The sequence below is a fragment of the Chelonia mydas genome, chromosome 17 (genome assembly GCF_015237465.2).
Source record: "Chelonia mydas isolate rCheMyd1 chromosome 17, rCheMyd1.pri.v2, whole genome shotgun sequence".
In the NCBI taxonomy this organism is placed as follows: domain Eukaryota; kingdom Metazoa; phylum Chordata; order Testudines; family Cheloniidae; genus Chelonia; species Chelonia mydas.
This window is the reverse complement of record NC_051257.2, coordinates 5,788,529-5,807,502: the sequence shown is the minus strand read 5'-3', so window position 1 is coordinate 5,807,502 and position 18,974 is coordinate 5,788,529. Positions and strand designations below refer to the sequence as shown.

The following is an 18,974-nucleotide window of genomic DNA, read 5'->3' as shown; positions in this document are numbered from 1 at the left end:
GCCCATTGAAGTCAATGAGAGTTCTGCCCAAGTAAGGATTAAGTAAAGGCTCAGGAAAGATATCAGCGTCCTAAGGGTACCTTTTAGAGAGGTCAAGCTGCACAGTTCATCCAGGATAGAACCACTCACTTTGACTTTACTCTAAACCAGGAACTAGAGTTAAGGGCACTATATAAAAATGTGCATGGCTTGATTTTCTGGTTTTCAAGGAGATCCTCTGACAATGTAGTTTGCTAGTACAGTTGGAAATATGACACTATTAAATTCCTTGCTGTTGACTCTTTTAGGCCATCTCTGTCCTCACACATATACAACAGGGTCTGATTAGGGTCATTATTAGTGCCAAAAGTTAACCAATTTTATTTTTATAAATATAAATAAAAGATTATGGACATCTGCCTAAATATAATTTTGCAGAGTAAGATTAAATTTCATGTTTGAAATCTAAAAACTGGCATATCACAGAATCAGAACGAGAAGGGGCCTTGAGAGTTCATTTAGTCCAGTCCCCTGCAATCACGGCAGGACTAAGTATTATCTAGACCATTCCTGACAGGTGATCGTCTAAACTGTTCTTAAAAACCTCCAATGATGGAGATTCCACAGCCTCCATAGGCAATTTATTCCAGTGCTTAACCACCCTGATAGTTAGGAAGTTTTTCCTAATGTCCAATCTAAACCTCCCTTGCTGCAATTTAAGCCCATTGCTTTTTGTCCTATCCTCAGAGGTTAAGAACAACAATTTTTCTCCCTCCTCTTGTAACAACGTTTTATGATCTTTTGCTCTTCTGTTTTGTTCCCAGATCAGTCAGTGCTCCCTTTATATGAAATACTGTTAAATGCTGGATATTTTGATAATAAAATTAAAACTATAGACAGTCTATACTATAGACAGTCTATCAAATTAGCTACAGACACTGAAAAATTTCTTGATTTAAATTGACCTAATCTCATTTAAATAATTTCAAACCTATCTGGTAGAAGCATGACTTAAATAACCTATATTTTCCCTATTTAAAAGCATATTTTCACTCTCTTTAAAACTGGCATTCAGATATGTTTGATACATACAACTCATTTGCTACCTCTGATACACAATATAAACCAATTTAACTTACCCATGACTGTGCATTGTTACTGAGATCAATAATTTCAGCTCCTATCAAAGGACACGGAGAAATAGACCGGACGACACAGTTTCTGCATTGCAAATAGCTGGTCAGAGAACATTCCTTCACATTCCAGATAGCATTTAAAGATAAACCTGTGTCCAAGTCTTCCAAAAAGAAAGAAAAAAATCCTTTCATATATACATCCAGAGACATCTTAAAAGAAAGTAATATTACAAGTTTGATTTGTGAAATGTTTCACATGTGAAAAATCCAAATGGAAATTCAGTTTTTAGTATGTCAGTAAATGAGAGAGGAAAAAGTAATGAAGAGGAAAGCTTTGTAATTTAGTAATTTTAATAAAAGAATAATTCATTCAATTAGAATCATCTGACAAAATCATATCTAATAGACTATGCAATCTAGTAACAAAGTAGTCTACATATTAACAAAACCTTTTTTCTTTGCTTTTGGTATATATCAGCTAAATGTGCAGTAAAAGGAAGGCTAGTTACCTGTAACTAGATGTCACCAAGTGTATTACCTCTGCAGATCCCCACTCTTGACGCCTGGGGCCATACATATGGCCAACTCACAGATCTGAATATTCACTGTAAGGGAATAAGAGATTGTGGCTCTAACTGCCTTCAGTTCCTTTCCACCAATTCAGAATACCATGGAATGACATGAAGAATTGAGGATGAGAAGATGGGTTGGTGTGGATCAGAAGGCAACAGGTCAAATTCACTGCTGGTATAAACAGATGCCTCTCAACAGAAGTCAATGGAGTTATGCTTGCTTACACCAAACAATGAATTAAGTGTGGAACTCCGTCTACAAGTGAGTAACCTTCCTTTTACCACACATAATTGCTTCTGCAGATTCCCGAGTCCTGGGAGTGTGCCTAGCATTAACAGTCACTACACTCGAGAAGAGGTGTGAGGACACCTTTCTTAAATAACTGCTTTCCTGTAAAGAATATTAGTCTTAACTGCCTAGTCAAAAGAGTAGAACTGGTGTGGCAGCTATACAGATTTCAAAAGAGGACACATTTCTCAAGAACGTCATGGAAGCTGGCTTGGTTGGATGCAGCAGAAGTGGCCTGCAGGACTGGGATACCTGCTTGGTCAACACAGTTGAATAAAGTTTAACCAATTAAGATTATATTAAAGCAAAGATTGATTCCTCATTGGACTTGTCCCCAAATGCCAAAATAACTTTATACATTTGCTAAAAGATTTTTTTATTATCCACGTAATAATGCTGCAATACCACCTGACATCTAATTTATGTAGTCTTGCTTTCCCTGGTAAATTGCAATGCCTGGTGAAGAAGAATGAGGGGCTGATGGACTGGCTGAGATGGAATTCAGATGCCATTACAAGGAGAAAATTGGGTGGATCTTATCCTTTTGGAGCACTATGAAAGGTGTATCAGCAATAAGTACTTGTATTTCAACCACTTCTGGCTCAATGCAATGGCTACTAGGCATACAGCCTGGGAGAAACAAATGTTAAAGGATCCACTTGCCAACAAACTCAAAGGAAGAGCCCATGAATCTCATCAGCACTTAATTCAAAATCCATGAATGTGGGGGGGTTGGAGGGGGGGTGTCTCACATGATAAGTCTGACATGAAGTGAGCTCTTAATGAATAAGGATTTGGCAACCACTATGGAGTATTAATTAGCCATCAGAGAGATTCACCTTCACACTTCACTTGAGTCTGATAAACCTTCAAAGTTTCTTTAAGATGACTAAGACTTGCATCATCTGTGATGATCAACACCACATTATCATCTTCTGAAATGGCACCTAATTCACACATGCAACTGCTAAGAGATTCTGTAGCTCTTAAATTTGTATTTCTGAAGAGTTTCTGGACTATTTGCAGTTCTGCATTACTGCAAAAAGCTTTTTTCAAAGTTCCTAAAATTAAAAAAGTAGAGGTTAAGGTATTCTTTTTATATACACAGTTTCAAATACAATACAGTTTGAATGCATTGCAAACTTTCCACATTTACAAGATGGTATTTTATTTTTCTAATGTATCCCAAATCTACTTGTCAATGAGTGGGTTTTTTTCTCGTATAAATATTAACCTGAGTTTGAATCTATTTTCCATAAATTGCATTTATGTTAAATTGTCATCAAAATAGGACAGATTTTACACATCCATCAATCAACTGACACCAGGAGTCTAATCTAAACAGTATAAAACCTATTGCTTCCAATAGACACCTTGGTGCCCACCAATGCTAAAGTACCACAGAGCTTCAGAATGGTTTCATTTCCTGTACCACGCTTCCACTTCACTATATATCAATTGCCAAAGGCACAAGAACAGATGATTTAATGTTTAAGAAACAGATGAAAGGTCAGGAATTTATTCATGACATTAGGCTATGTAGCCCTCTAAGTGTTCCACTTGCCGCCATAGCACGCCTGGTGTAAGAATTGGCATCTCCAGCGCCCGTTAGCCATTTCTTTGGCCCTGTGATGGCCTCTCTCTGGCTATGTCTTCCATGGCTCAGCTCCCTTTTCCAGTTCTGTTCCCTTCCAGGGTAACAAAAGTCCAACTAAAGGATCCACGCCAACATCCAAACAAAAGATCCTTCTACCCCTCTCAGGCTGTGATGAAGTTCCCCATGCTTGACCACTATTCCTGGAGACTGCAGAGTTCCTTCTTTGCTGCTTTGTCTGAACAATGCTTCCCAAAGCTTTTTTCCTGGACGTCATCCTTCTTAGCAGGCTTCTTCACTGCTTCTCCTGCCTGGGGATGGTGGCAGCTTCTCCTGGGGACCTTCCTGCTTCTCACAGGCGCTATGTCAGCACCTCCCACAGGAACCTACCTGCTCCCTGTGGGTCCCTCCAGCCTGCCTTCACCAGCCTCTTCCTAGGAAGAAAGAACTCTCCTTGCTCCTTACTCCTGGGTTTTCTTCCACCCCTCTCTCTAAGCAGTCCTCCCTGATCCTTTCACAGCTGGAGTCACTATGCTAAGATACCAAATCAAGATTGCATCAAGGATAATTGCTACGTCACAGGCAAGGCTGAGCCTGATTCCCCTGAAAGGGCCAGCCAGCCTGTGACAAGCCCCAAAAGCAGGTGGTTCTGAAAGTGGAGGATCCTTTATTACTTTTGGCCTGCTTTTCTGTATTCATAGAATAATGCTCATCTTGCAAGCCAGGTTTAACTTTGATGGACACCCCTCACTTCCCCTAGCCCTGGGTTAAGGAAGGCACCTGGAGATCACCAAGTAGGAGCAGCTGGGGAAGTGCTCTGTGTGCTCTTCTTGGTTCCCCCTTCCCATCCCTGAAGAATAAGCATATGGGAGAGGGTGCTGCTCCTTTCTCATTCCTCCACAGCCCCTCCCATGACGGGAGGAAGAAACCTATCCCATTTGGTGGCCAGGAAATGGATTCTGACCTGCCTACTGCAACTGGTATTGGATAGGGGAGCTAGGAGGGGCCATGTGCCTAGCCCTCACTTGCTGTGGAGGATGGCCTCTCCTTACTTTTATTGCTGGGAGTAGCCATTCTGAGCTCTTTTGCTTTCTGCTGCCAAGCTGCCAGTTTGGTTCCATTCAAGCCCTACTCTGAGGCTATGTCTCCACTAGGAGGGAGGGGTGTGATTCCCTGCTTGTGTACTCAGTAGCTCTCCTTGAGCAATCCTGAGTATAGATAGCACTGTAGCAGGGGAAGTGGCAAGGAAGGCACGGCTTAGCCATGTTGAGTACAAACCTGCCTGAAACTGGTGAGTAGGTACTTGGCACAGTCTTGCCATTGCCCATGCTACAGTGGCTACACTACACTCACTGAAAACTAGCGTGAATATGTGTATGTGAGCAGGGAATCACAGCCCTAGCTCAGAGTATAGGCATAGCCATATTCTCCCCATCTAATGGGCGAGATCTCCTTAGATGCTAGGGTAGAGGCTCATTGCCAGACTTCATTTGGAGATCTGGAAGGAATTTTTCCCATATTGCAAAACTGGCAAACTGCTGTGTGGGTTCTTCACCTCCATCCAGTATCTCTGAGGTCCATTTTGGGGATTAAATTACATTTTGCAACTTCTGTGGGTTCCAGTATGGCTGGTGAGTTAGAAAGGGTCAGATGGGAAGACCCTGTAACCCAAGGGGCTTACTGGGCGTGGGCCCAGAGTATAACATGTGCACAATGCAGGGGCATGTTTCCACATCTCGTGCTGCATGAGGCTCCCCTCATCTCATTTCTCCTATCTCCTGTTTGTAGGTGGGGAGTGGATTAGGACTCTGACTGACAACCAGGCTCCCTGAGCAGTCCTGAGTGTGTTAAGGGGGCATGGCCTTCATAGCTCCCCTCAGGTTTGTAGAACCCGGGGCCACTGGTGCCAAGTTGAAATTTGCACTGGAACAGCCCAAACGTGTAGCTGGGAGGAATAGTCCCTGTTGGTTAAGAATTTTAATAAAGTTGTAGCCTCTGCATTTAACCATACTATGGTGTACTATGGCCATGTCTTCATCAATGAATGTTGATGCTAACATCCCTAGCTATGCCACTAGTATATGTGGTCTAGTAGCATGACTCTAAAATGTCAGCAAGCAAGACCATTATCATTACCATAAAGGTTTGGGAGTCCAAAAGAGGGTTAGATGTCTCACAAGAACAAGTTAAGTCACAGTCAAATAAAGACTTTATAATCCAGGTTTGACATGACACAACAAGTCAGGGTTAAAAAATATACAAAATTAAGCAGTGGGACAGGAAGGAAGAAGAAGGACGTAAGATCATGTTATGCAGGAAGGCATGTATGAACTTTGTTATTTTGATCAAAAATATATTTTTGGTCTTTTTCAAATTACTCTGCCAAAATACCACCACATCTCATGTAACGCTGGTCATTCCGCATAGTGACAACACTTAACCGAGGGAAAGGACATATCTCCCAAGTATGGCAGGGTTGGGCGGTAAAACACAGCCCTGCCCCTTGCTCTCTCTAATCTGGGGATGCTGCCAGAACCAACTGTCACAGACTGCACTATCCAGTTAGCTGGCATACTCCACTGAAACAGATGCCAGCTGTGCTGCAAGCCAGGGTAGTATGTTGAGGTTTAAAACACTATCATAAACAGGCAGAGCAACACTAAGACTGCTTCCATTAGCCACCACTTTTATTGTAATTCACCAGCCTGTCTCTAAATTTAGGGAAAGGCCAGTGAGACCAATAATAAAAAATGCTATTTGTCAGTCAGAGACCACAGTTCCACGCATTCTAAGAGGGTCTGTCGTCTGGAATGAGACTTCAGGTGAAAACGAAGCAGCTGCTTTACTGTAATAACTTCAGTGAAAAGAAATGCAGTAAATCTAAAATCTGTCTTAAAGAAATAATTAATTTACTAATTACCTTATCCTTCTGGTTAACTAATGATGATTCTAAAACGTACTTTCAGTATTCAGAGGTGCAAGGTAAAAAAAAAATTGTACAACCCCTCCAGCCCTAAAAGCAAAGTGAAAATGAGCTGGAACGGGTCTTACCCTCTGCTTTTGGTAATATTTCAGCTCCACAGACAATACAATACAGTCCTGACCTGCAAGGTTGGCTGTGTGTTTCCTTCCACAATATAAGAAGGCAATACATAAATTAATGTATTAAACATTTAATGTCTAAATATGTAGGTCATAATTATTTAAAAATAAAAACCTATCAAGTAAGATACTAATGAAAATTATTGCTTCAAATCTAAATAAATAATATTAGAAGCACAAATACATTTGAATCAATATTTAATTGCTTTTAAATTTACATTAATTGGTAAAATATGTATCATACGAAATAATAAAATGACTAGCCTAATTTGCATATATTATATATGAGATATTTTATAATACTGTAGTCTCCAAAAAAAGAGGTTGAGCAGCAGACCAAATAAGACAAAACAATAGACTTGGCATCATAGTCTCCAAACACAACTTTGAGTGCCAGATTATAAAGTGTATTATTCAAAGAAATGTACAAAATTTGTTATCTAGATGTTTTTCTCTAAATTATAGTGAAATATAAAGCATCAATGTAGTTTTCTCTGAATAGCTCCATGTATTTGAATAGATTAATATTTCATGAAATTAGAGCACACCATAAAGTATGGTTTTGTAAAGCATTTAGGGCCCAATCCTGCACCCCTTACTTATATAGGTAGCGCCATAGACTTGATCACCTATATTCCTGTGATAAGGGCTGCAGCCTGCAGCCCTGGAATTTAAAAAAAAAATAGTAATGGAGAACAGTAGAATGACAGCACAAGTTAATTTTATGGCTCAAAATTACAATCAAGGCTCTCACTAGTACTTTAAACGATTAATTTACCAGTCGTGGGTAAATCGTTCATTTTAACAAATAGCAGACTACAATTTATGAAGAAAATATAACAAACAATACATTTTTACAGGTAAGACTGCATGTTGTACTAGACCAGACCCAAGGGTTACTCCACATCATGTTGCTCCTTTATTGGCTTCTGGAATCAGAGATGCAGTGTCTGTGTTTTATAATCTACGGCAGTAACAAAACTGCTAGTTGATAATATATTTAAAGAACATCATTTGTTCCAGAAGAACCCAGAATTACTTTACAAATTACTGATACTTAGAGTTTACATGAGTTCCGTCATCTGAGGAGCTGCCAGGCTAGGACATTTGGACTAATACCCTCTCTCTCAAGAAAATGGCCAGTGATATTTAATGACCACAAGCACTTAGTGACTTAGTTTTAAGTCTCAGACAAAAAAGGACTTCACAGTATCAAAATGTTCCCTTGCACCATGCTGGTGGGGTACTAGTTTAATATTATATAAAGGAAGAGAATTGTCTGCTTAATCACCAATACAACGTCTTGTAATAGACAGGGTTTCCTTGGAGGTTTTCCACCCAAGTACTGACCATTCTCAACTTACAAAATCACATAAGATCACAGAGGCAATCTGGCTACATGCTACAAAATGCTTAGTCGGGAATTTTTCAAAGGATCCTAAGGCAGTTAGGTGCTGAACTCCCAATAAGCTTCAAAGGAATTAGGATTTTAGGCTTTTTTGAAAACCCTGCCTTAAAAATTACACACTACTCAAAAATAGCAAAGAGTGCGTATGTGAAAGGAGACATCTGTTACGAACTATGGGCTTGATTCTGCAAAGTGCTGAATATCCTCTAGTCCCACTGATGCTAATAGGGCACTCAGCACTCATTACTACAAATGTAGATATCTTGGGCAATTTTTCAATCCAGAAATAAGTGTCTCTATATTACTTATTGAAAATTTAAATTACAATAATTATATGAATCAACTAATAAACCATACAGAACCATGCACATTGTACATTATTTCACCTCACAGGAAAAACGTAGTATATATATTTTTCTTATATGTTATCAACAGTTGCCACTACCACATTCAATAACTTCTTTCAATCTAGTCTTTATATGGTACCTTTCTTTCACAGATGAAGCCATTTCCCCTACTAGCAGCTTTCTTGGTTCTTCGTTTGCATGCTCTTTGCACATTCAGTCCTTTAATAAATTCGGGATTCGATTATTATTTTATGCACAAAATAAATTAATATTAATTATTGTTTCAAAATAATAGGATACTTTCTATAATTTAGATTTCACTGACTTGAGAAGTCCAAACACAGTTTTAGGTTAGTTTTAACTTATGACAAAAAAAATTTACGTGACAAAAAATTTAAGTAGACAGCTAAGTAACCAATTTACTTTTGCTGTTTTGAGTCAACACAAATCTCTGATACAATTTAAAAATAAAATGCTTTTCAACCATTGATGTTTATATACACGAGAACAAGAAGCTTGTGTGCACGCGCGCGCATGTAGGAGTGAATTTATAGTTTTTGCATTTAAAAAAAGTCAGCAAGACTATCTAGTTCTATGATCCCATCAGTTCTTCAAAGCAAGTGTGTAACAGTCAGGATTTAGGATGGGTCTCGTGAATATTTGGATGGGAAACTCCAAGGAAAACTCAGTAGCTAATGGGAATAGTGATGTTACTTCAATAGGTGGCACTTGTCCTAAGTCAATGTTATTATATATTGTGATATTATATATTGATATAGTAACTGTAAATTAACACAATGCTTGAACATAGATAAGACCAGTTTCATGCGTCAAAGAGTTTATAATCAAAACAAAACAAGACAAGACAAAAATTCAGGAGAGGAAGGGTCCGAGGCTAATGCAAAAGAGATTTAATATTCTATCCATCTTTTACCATACTTGCAAATATAAGAGCTCATCTTTTTAAAGCAATATTTAATATAGAAAGAAAAGAAGCTGTTTAATTCACAATACTTGATGCAAGAAAATGTACATTATTTAGTCTGATTTTTAAAGAAAACATCACATGTGCAATTCCAACTGAACTCGCGTGACTAATACATAAATGTCCACAAAAATACTTTACATTGTCCCAGGATTTTTTCCCCAAAATGTACTTCATTAATATAAAAAGAGGAACAAAAACTAGTTTTCTCAACCATATGTGTCACAATGTTTCATAGCAGCAAAATCCTTCCTTCTGCATTAATCTTCAATGTCAAATTGTTAATTCACCATGTTAACCTGGGATACATGTGAAGCCCTGGAAATAATTATTCCAAATTTTGTGTTCTTTAAATGTTTAATAGAAGTTATTGCTTTACTTTGTAACATTAACTCTCTTTGCTCTGGTTTTCACTATGTAATAATGGCCCAAACTCTGGTCCCACTGAAGTCAGTAGGACCAAAATTTAGCCCAACGTAATCAACAAAAATGTTTGAAATAAAAAGATCATCAAAGCAGTAAATTTTGAAGAGATGTCAGTGATATTAGCTTACTTCAACTTTCTATTTACACATGAAACAAAGGAAGAATACGTAATAATGTTATTACTACCATCAACTTTCAAGCTGTCTTCTCAATACTACTCATCTGCAGATATGTTCTTTTTGTGAGGAAAGACTTGAAGGAATGGAAAATGGCTCCCCTAATTTGGGAATCTCGGGTTGCTCTTGTAAATTACCTGGTGCTCAAGGAATGTGCCTATTCTGTATATTAATTTTTTTAAATCTAACATAAATGCACAGAATTGTATCTGCTTCAAGTTTTATTTTTATTGGGGGCTAAACAGCAATTGCTTGCTAGTGCTCAACACCAGATGAATTCAAATCGACAACAGATCAACCTCGTCCTCACCCTATAGTTTCAGGTACAGTACTATTGGGTCTACAATTTATGATTCCCTGGGTCTTGTCTGGCTCTTCAGCCATACATTGTGAAGAAGAATCTTAATGAACCCTGAAGAAAACAGCAGAGCAGTATTATTTGCATATGCAAAATAAAAAAAAAAATCAAATCTGATAACAGAGATAAAAAGAAAGTACAATTCCACCATTTCTCTACTAGTGAGGTTACGTAGTCAATAAAAAAGCCTACCAGAAATATAAGTGATTCATAATGAAGTTAATTTCTAAATTTCCTGTAAAACATGGTAGCTATGGACTAGTATTGCTCAATGAGAAGGAAGACACACCTTTGTTTCGTGATCTGGAAAGTTTACTTTTCTTTTTTCTGGTGTCCATTTCCTGATATATTTTCTGTTCCACTTCTCCTACTCTAGTAATACTTTCAGCATCACTAACTGTATTACCCTTAATCTTGTCATTTTGCACTATTATAGCTAACTCTGTGTTCATGTTATCATTACTTTTTATTTCTTTAGTTGAGCTTACTGCTTTTGAAGTACTGATTTCAAAAAGATCTTCAGCTACAATGCAAGCTCCATGTTCATTCTGATTCACAGTATTATTACAAGTCTGAATTAATGGTTCAATTTGCTGTTCCTCTGATTCTATATCATCATAAAGTTCAGGTGTAAAATAGATACTGTCATCCTCAGCTTCTGCTTCTATGGCTACATTTAACGTTGAAAGTTCAATTTTTCCTCTTACTGGAGATAACTCAATGCATTGATCTATGACTCCACTAGTGCAGAGTTGCTGTGAAGCAGGATATTCTTCAGTAGCTGCAGCCTCACCCTTTTTTATTGAGGAACTAGTTGTTTCCAGTTGTAATGCCGGTCCACTCGGTGTATGTTCCGTTAGCAATGACGACTGGCACTGGCATCCATTAACAACAGGCTGACTAGATTCAATAGTACTCCTTTTTTGTTTGTCCATGGTTTTGGAGATGGATTTCTTTTCATTCACAGGCAGAGGTGTTGAAGTCACTGGCTTATTGCTGAAGTATTGTTTCATAAGGTCAGCGTTAGTCCAACTATTCCTTTTCTCTCTTTCTTTTTTGAGGGCAGGACTTTTTGGTTTGGAATCCATCTGTTTTTCTCTCCACACTGTTCGGTGAGAATGATTTTCTACACCAAAATTCTGACCATCTGTGAAAATCACAAAAGTATACAATAGTAATTGATTTAGTTTTTGTCCTTATTTTACAATACACTTAGCACATTTTATTAAGTTTACAGAATTGTTGTTATTGTGTGAAATGAAATCCTGTATAAAGGGTCAGACCATCAAATAATTATGCATTGACTTAAGTCGGACAACTCACATGCATAAAGTTAAAGTGTGTGATTGAGCTTGTAGGATAAGGGTCACAGTCAGTATTTTTCACTTTAAGTTATTGTGTTCTCTATGTGCAAATTCTCTTATCTGTCATAAATGGTTGGGACCAGAGATGAGCTTAAGCCACTAAATTCAGATTTAGATTCACACTTCTCAGAATGTTGATGTTCTTTGCATGCATAGTGTTGATTTAGCCAAACTATTAGAGGTAGGGAGTACATGTGAAGTATAATTCTCTAAACTTTGGAAACAATCTGGAGCCACGGTTGTAGCTCAGACTCAACTCCAAGTAAGATGCGAGTAAGTAAAATTTAAAAAATGACACAATATGTGAATTCAACTATTTTTTTGTACAATGCCAATATTAGTAGATGTAAACGTACTGTAAATTATCTTCAGATTATCTTCATATTTTTCATTACAGAACCAAAATAATGTCAGAGTTAAACATTTTTGAAATTGCACTATAAACTTATCAAAGTTGCTAGTTGCAAGACAACCAGATGGGATGACAACTAATCATGTAATCTCCTGAGCAAAGCTTATATACATTTGTGAGAGGTGGCCATTTTACAGCACAGCACTTCATAATTTTTTTTTTTAAACGTCTGTCTCTTTCAAAAAAAGATGCACGATTTTACAGGCTACGCAAAAATATCAGTTATGAGAACGGTTAATGAAGTTTTAACATGGGAAATAAGCATACTTTTCTTTGTTCCCATGCTGTTACTTGATTGACTGGATGCTGTAGAATTAACTGTGTTGATTGCTGTGGGTGAATGAGCTTCCAGGACCAAATTCTGCACCTTACTTTCAACAGGAACATCTGGTGATAGATGAATAGATGCCTCATATGACGAAGTTGGTGACAGATCTTTTGAACTTGAATGTATGAGCAGAGATTCACTATTACACTGGGTTGAAGAACTGGCGCCCACTTGATTTTTTTTAGCAAATGCATCCAACGAATCGAGTGCAGTACTAAAGTTCTCATGGTGCTGGATTTGTTGACGAATCCATTTGGATAATCCTAATGAAAAAAAATTGGTACACTACAACCAAACTTACTTTATCTAGATTATATACAGTAGCTATTTCAAGTTACTAAATTGGGCCCTGGTCCTGCAAATATTTACACATTTAGCTTCACTCATGGAAATAGTCAGATTTAGCTTTGCTTATGGAAATAGTTCAGTGGAACTACTCCTGTGAGTAAAGTTAAGCATGAGATTGTTTACAGGATTGAAGGCATGATTTGTTTATAGCTTTCTATGAATATTTTTCAAAAACTAGAGTACAGATGGTGTTATCATTTGGTTTAAAAAATTCTTTACCCCATCTTCTCATTTTTCATCTAAATTAAATTTAAACTGGTATCTACTGTTAAGGACAGCAGCAATGCTGCAGCCTTCCAAAATGTTACTACTGTTGTCCTTTGATATCTGTGTAATGTTTCTCTTGCTTTCCTTCCTGTGCTATTAATTTAAAGATCATGAATGATTACAAGAGGAATTTATGTATAGACTGTATGTTTATTACAGCTGTTTCACTGCATGACAAAATCTAGCAGTATTTAAATAGTTTGCATGTTTTGCAGATTAGAAAACAATGTGTGTCAGATTTTTTCTGACAGAATCACAATCACTTAATACTTCCAAAAATATCATACGCACATGAACCAATATTAATTTTTATAATTATTGTATATCAGAAATCTTAAACAAACAAATGTTTTGATGAATCTGGAAAACTGAAGATTGAGAAAATTAATTTTCATAAACATTAAAAATACATCTTTTAATCCCTTAAAAATACTCTATATTAGAAAAGGTATATTAGCTTTTATTCTTTGAAAAAAATACTCTTACCATATTCACAAACTCTTTTAGTGTGAGAGTGTAAATTACAATACTCTGCTTTCTCCCTTTTGTTTCCTCTCTTCAGTTATCTAAGCATTTGCCTAATACAAAACAACATGTCAGAAAACTGCTTATATGGCAGAATCTGAGCTCCACCTGCTGACTGGACATGAGCATTATCTCCTTTACATTATCCTTTTACTGAGGTTGTTTATAAATGGAGAAGGGGCAACAAAGCTATGCAATCTATTCCTAAGAAATTTCTCCTTGACTAGTGTCATGTAAGCCTTATTTTTGTTTTAGCTGCATTAATTTTATTAAACATGAGGAAACTGTACTGATCATGACAGCACAAACAAATGTTCAATGAGGCTCTGAAAGGAATGGTGGTGCCTCTACCTGTTCATGTCTACAAACCACCTGGTTAAACCTCTAACTGCTAACATTAGCCCCCGCAGTTCACTATGGGTGCAAAACTACTCACACAAATGAATGAAAGTGAATGAAAGTCAGTACCTTTATTTTTATATTTACCATACAATGGCTAATAGTTCTTATATATGTTATAAATTTTATTTTAAAAATGTCAGTCAAATTCTGTAAATTGAAGTTTCTTCAACAAATCTTACTACTAGCACGTTCTGAATGGGAATTCAATTAAAATAACAGAATGACTACTTTGTGTGTTTCAGTGCATTTTATGCCTGTTGACACCCAGAAGCAGGGTTTTACAGTTGCTCAGAATTCTAGCTGCACAACAACAGAACCAACGAGTTTAATGGATATATTTTGTTATAGCCTCCCCCACATAACAGATTTCTTTGGGAAATCACCTCTTGAAGCCTAGATTTCCCAACACAATATCCTAATACTAGGATCTTTCCCAGGAGAATCTGAGTATCTTACCAGTTATGTATTTATTAGGGTTACTCCTGAAGCGGTCATCAACTAACATAAGAGCACCCCAATCCTTTTTGTGACGAATACACCTACAGGAGAACAATGAAAGAGAATTATAATTAAATAAAATAGCATCTAAAACTGAAAACTATTTCTCTTTTGCATACTGTTGGAAGCACAAAAGATGCAAAGATGTGTCAGATGTGCTTTCTTGAGCTCCAGCAAAACAGATATCTGTGAGAGAAGGAATGTAAAAACTATATCAGAAGACAGTTAAGCATTGAAACTGCTTTTTCACACAATTCACAGAATCACAAGAGTGACCATTTGATGACACAAACTAGGAGGTCACACGTTATTTCATAAACTGAGCGCTGGATGTCTAATAATTACAACAGACATGTTATTTGTTTGGCAATCTACTGTTGTGAGAAACATAGGATAAATACTGAAAGGAGAGTAGAGAAGAGCGTAGGAGCAAGATCTGGGAATGCACCGAGTGTGGTTGTACAAAGATTTATAAAACGATGCAACTGTTTTAGTATTTTCTGGCTAGGCTTTAATAAAGTAAGATTCTATACAAAGAAAAAATCAAGATTCAAGGTAATAATGGTGTTGACTTTGTAATTAAAAGTTTGTTAAAGAGTGGCTTTCTGTAACAATCCTGAAGTGCCACTTTATATGAATCAATTATTTTTATAATACATTGACCTTCTACAGTGTCTTTCAGACAAGGGTTTTCATAGAACTATACAAAAATAAATGAACTGGAGCACACAATCCCATGAGAGATACCTAAGCATTATTATCCTCATTTTACAAATTAAGGAAAACTAAGGCAAAAAGAAGTCTGATTGGATACACATCACCACTGTGTCTAGAGATGAGATTAGAATCCAGATCTTCTAATTCCCAGCAACATAACTAGCTCAGCAAAGAAATTTTTCTTGAACATCTTTAAAGCCTCCCATGAAAGAAAAAACTAACAAAACAATTCAAGGCAAAAGATTCCTTCCGAGCTTTTCATTTTTTACTGCTTTAATAAGTGCTGTTTTAACTTGCCATTTAAATGAATTATACCCACTGGAAACATATCCCACACTTTTAGTAAAGCAGCACTGCAAGAAGTTCATCGCACAGTTGTCACCTGGTCATGCACACCATCTGGTATATTCCCAAAGGTTGTTATTACATTTCATGGACTTATGTTACTTCATACGGTAACAGCACTAAATTAACAGAAAAGTGCCAGATTCAAAACTAGCATGCTTCTGCTCACTTCAATCCCTACAGGATGCTTTTACAGAAAGAAGCTTGCCTACCTGCAGCAACCACTTTCTAGGACTGTCAGCATATACTATATTTTGATTTATATTCTCTTTTTATAAATGCACGGAAATATACTGGCTTTTCTTTTCCAAGGCTCAATATAATAAAATCTGGGTCAAATTAGAATATAAACCAGAATTATTCTCCCTTGCATGCAACTGAGCCTTTTCCAAATACACCAGTAGGGGAGTCGGTCTTTCCCTTTCAGCTCAGGTTAAAAGTGCATCCACTTAAATGACAGGTTTCAGAGTAGCAGCAGTGTTAGTCTGTATCCGCAAAAAGAAAAGGAGGACTTGTGGCACCTTAGAGACTAACCAATTTAGTTGAGCATAAGCTTTCATGAGCTACAGCTCACTTCATCGGCTTATGCTCAAATAAATTTGTTAGTCTCTAAGGTGCCACAAGTACTCCTTTTCTTTTTCCATTTAAATGGTCCGTCATACAATGAAGACCTTTCATTAGCAACATATTTTAAATGAAAAATTTCTAGACAGACAACATGTCCTGTATACTACACAACCAAACTCTCTTCCTCAAACTCACTTCCTTCAGTAAGTGTTCCATTTCTGATCACTATTCTTGCACCCTCCTGTAACTAACATTTTTTATTTTTAAATTACTCACTCCCCAAAAGGAAATTAACAAGATACATACTCATTGTTAGATATATATCATGATCTTTTACTATTCTCCATCATATTTCCCCAATCCCTTTCCCACCCATTATATATATCCCTCATGTGCTGTAGTAAGTCAAATTTAGGGTACTTCTGCACTGCACATTTCTCTCAGTGGCGTGTAGAGTACATACCTGCAGAGCCCCACTGCATGAGTATAAACAGCAGCATAGCCCGTGAGGCATAGCTTAGGCAAGAAGAGTAAAGACATGTCTGAAGGGTGGGGGTATGTATGTGAGTACAATACTATATAGGCTCTCTATTCACCCAAGCTATGCCTCCACATCTACACTGCTAATTTTGGCAGTGTCGTGTCCTGCTGCCTTCCTGCTGCTGGAGCCATTCCCCTCTGCAGGAAAGACTCCCCCCAGTGGGGAAAGGCTCTGCTACCTTCCACTGTTGGAGCCTTTCCCTGCTGCCTCCCCACTCCCCCTCCTCCCACCACCAGAGCCTTTCCCAGCTGCTGGAGTCTTTCACTGCAGTCCCAGAAAGGTTCTGGCAGCAGGACACTCTACTGCTAAAACAGCAGTGTGGATGTGGTGCTTGGGCATGTAGAAGGCCAATATATACTAGCAGGTCTCCACTCGCTGAAGCAGTGCCTCACTGTCTACACTGCTATTTATACCCATTCTAGCTGTGGGTTTAGTGTCTGTACTCTACATGCCACTGCAAGTGTAGACTTCCCCTCAAATTTGACCTCATTTAGTTGCAACAAACACTACTCTTTCAGAAAGTCTCAGTGACAGCAATCGCTTTAAAACAGTACTGAAGACAACAGCTTGGTTACATTTTCACTCCCCAATCCTTGTTCAGCACAAACATCAGCTTGCCAAATATCTTGCCACTTGATTTGCAAGATGTCAGTCCAGTTTTACCCGTGTTAGTTGTTACAAGACATTTGGTCCATAGATTACTGAGGGCAGAAATATTTACAAGGCAGGAATTATAGGTCACAGAGTTATTTACTTTGAAATGAAAGATACCCACTGACTTAAGCATCAGTCGGAAATCTTTGCATTTGATACTTCCATGGCCCTAATTGCTCTATAAAATATGAAAGAGTTCCTGGATTTAAAAGGGCAATACAGTTTCCTAATTAGTATTTGCTTGAAGTGTTTATGGCAACCCCTTACAGTTAGATTTTACTGATGCCTATCTGAAGAAAGCAGAAATCTGAATATCTGTATCTTAAACAATTCCAAGGATAACATGAAGATGGCATGCAAAAATACCTCCAGTCCTAAGAATGAGGGATTGATCATACTCGAGAAAGGAGTTTAAAAATGAAAATATTTAAATAATATTCAGTTCCTCTCACCTGCCGAGTGCCTGGTTGAGAGCTCTATAAGCTTGAATTTCATACCATTGGCTACCTGGTAAAAGGCCTCTTGTCTTTGAGTGCTGGTCATTGTATTTCCTCTTTAACTCAACCTAAAAATAAAGTCAAAATATTATTTTAAAATATTTCCTTTTGCAAAATTATATAATAAAATGAAAAACAGAACAAATTGGTTAATCAACTGGGTATGAGGGAGTGAGGGAGGAGGCTGTTAGGTAGAACATCATGTTAAAAAAAATCTCTTCTTTTCCAGAGGAAACTTCTTCCAAGCCCTGCTTAAACCACAAGTGAAAATGAGTTTGGTGGTCCCGTCTCAGACCCCATTTGTTCACATCACACCACTACTAAGCAATTAAGGATAATGACCATTCTTTGCTTAAGATTAGACTAGCGCTGTCTCAGACTAAAGGCAGAGCTGTGTGCCTGGTAATAGCTAACATTAGTGTCATTTGCATAAGAACCACCGTTCACTAAATATAATCAAAATAATATTGTAATGCTAAGCTTCTAGCTCTCATTTTGCAAAAATATCATAAAATCCATAATTGAAAGTTTTATCACAATTTTTTGGAATGTGCAAAGTGGAGATAATTTTGGACATGTGTTTTACTGTATAGACTCATCAGTGTTTATATATTTCAGTTGTACAGTAAGTGTTGATGCTGTAATGTCTAAAAAATACAGTTTGAGTTTAGGACCCTATTTTCCAGTCTTTGAGAAATTACAGATTAGTTTATCAACAGTTCTAATAAAAGGCAGTAAGAATTTGTATATAGTCTACATAAAGTTTACAATACTGAACATTGTTTCAGTTGAACTTTGCAAAGGATTTGTGTAATCACTCTGAGCTTTTATGTCCACAAATAGAAATTGTATCTACTTAACTATGAATGATCAAAAACACTACAATATCCAAAACTTACTTGACTGATTGTTCTCTAATAAAATTCTAAATAATATTTCTGTTTTTCAGGTATAATTCATGTTCTTCACTCTGCTCATTTTACTCATACGTAATATGTGGTTCACTCAGTAATAGCTTATCACTCACAGTACAGTGATCATATGTTTATCCAGACCTCAGTGGCCTGTTGGCAAAGGATGCATAATCACTAAATTTGGTCATTTCCATCATTTTCAAGTAGTAGTCTAAGACTGAAA

At 37.3% G+C, this 18,974-nt stretch overlaps 1 protein-coding gene across 6 annotated transcripts in view; it reads right to left on the bottom strand.

Annotated features, from left to right (window-relative positions):
- Nucleotides 1-667: 667 nt before the first annotated feature.
- Nucleotides 668-18,974, bottom strand: part of BRIP1 (BRCA1 interacting helicase 1) — a 130,600-nt gene continuing 112,293 nt past the window's right edge. For 2 of the 6 annotated variants that reach the window (XM_037880367.2, XM_037880366.2), the window contains 6 exons: nucleotides 17,793-17,905; nucleotides 14,475-14,557; nucleotides 12,416-12,739; nucleotides 10,662-11,519; nucleotides 8,567-8,646; nucleotides 670-1,276 (listed from right to left, as the gene is read on the bottom strand). In XM_037880367.2, coding sequence (XP_037736295.2) covers nucleotides 1,253-1,276; nucleotides 8,567-8,646; nucleotides 10,662-11,519; nucleotides 12,416-12,739; nucleotides 14,475-14,557; nucleotides 17,793-17,905 — 1,482 coding nt within the window. In that variant the 3' untranslated portion in view covers nucleotides 670-1,252. Of the gene's footprint in view, nucleotides 1,277-8,566; nucleotides 8,647-9,315; nucleotides 11,520-12,415; nucleotides 12,740-14,474; nucleotides 14,558-17,792; nucleotides 17,906-18,974 lie in introns of those variants that run through there. The other 4 variants (XM_043531376.1, XM_027820152.3, XM_037880368.2 and 1 more) reach the window with 3 other exon arrangements.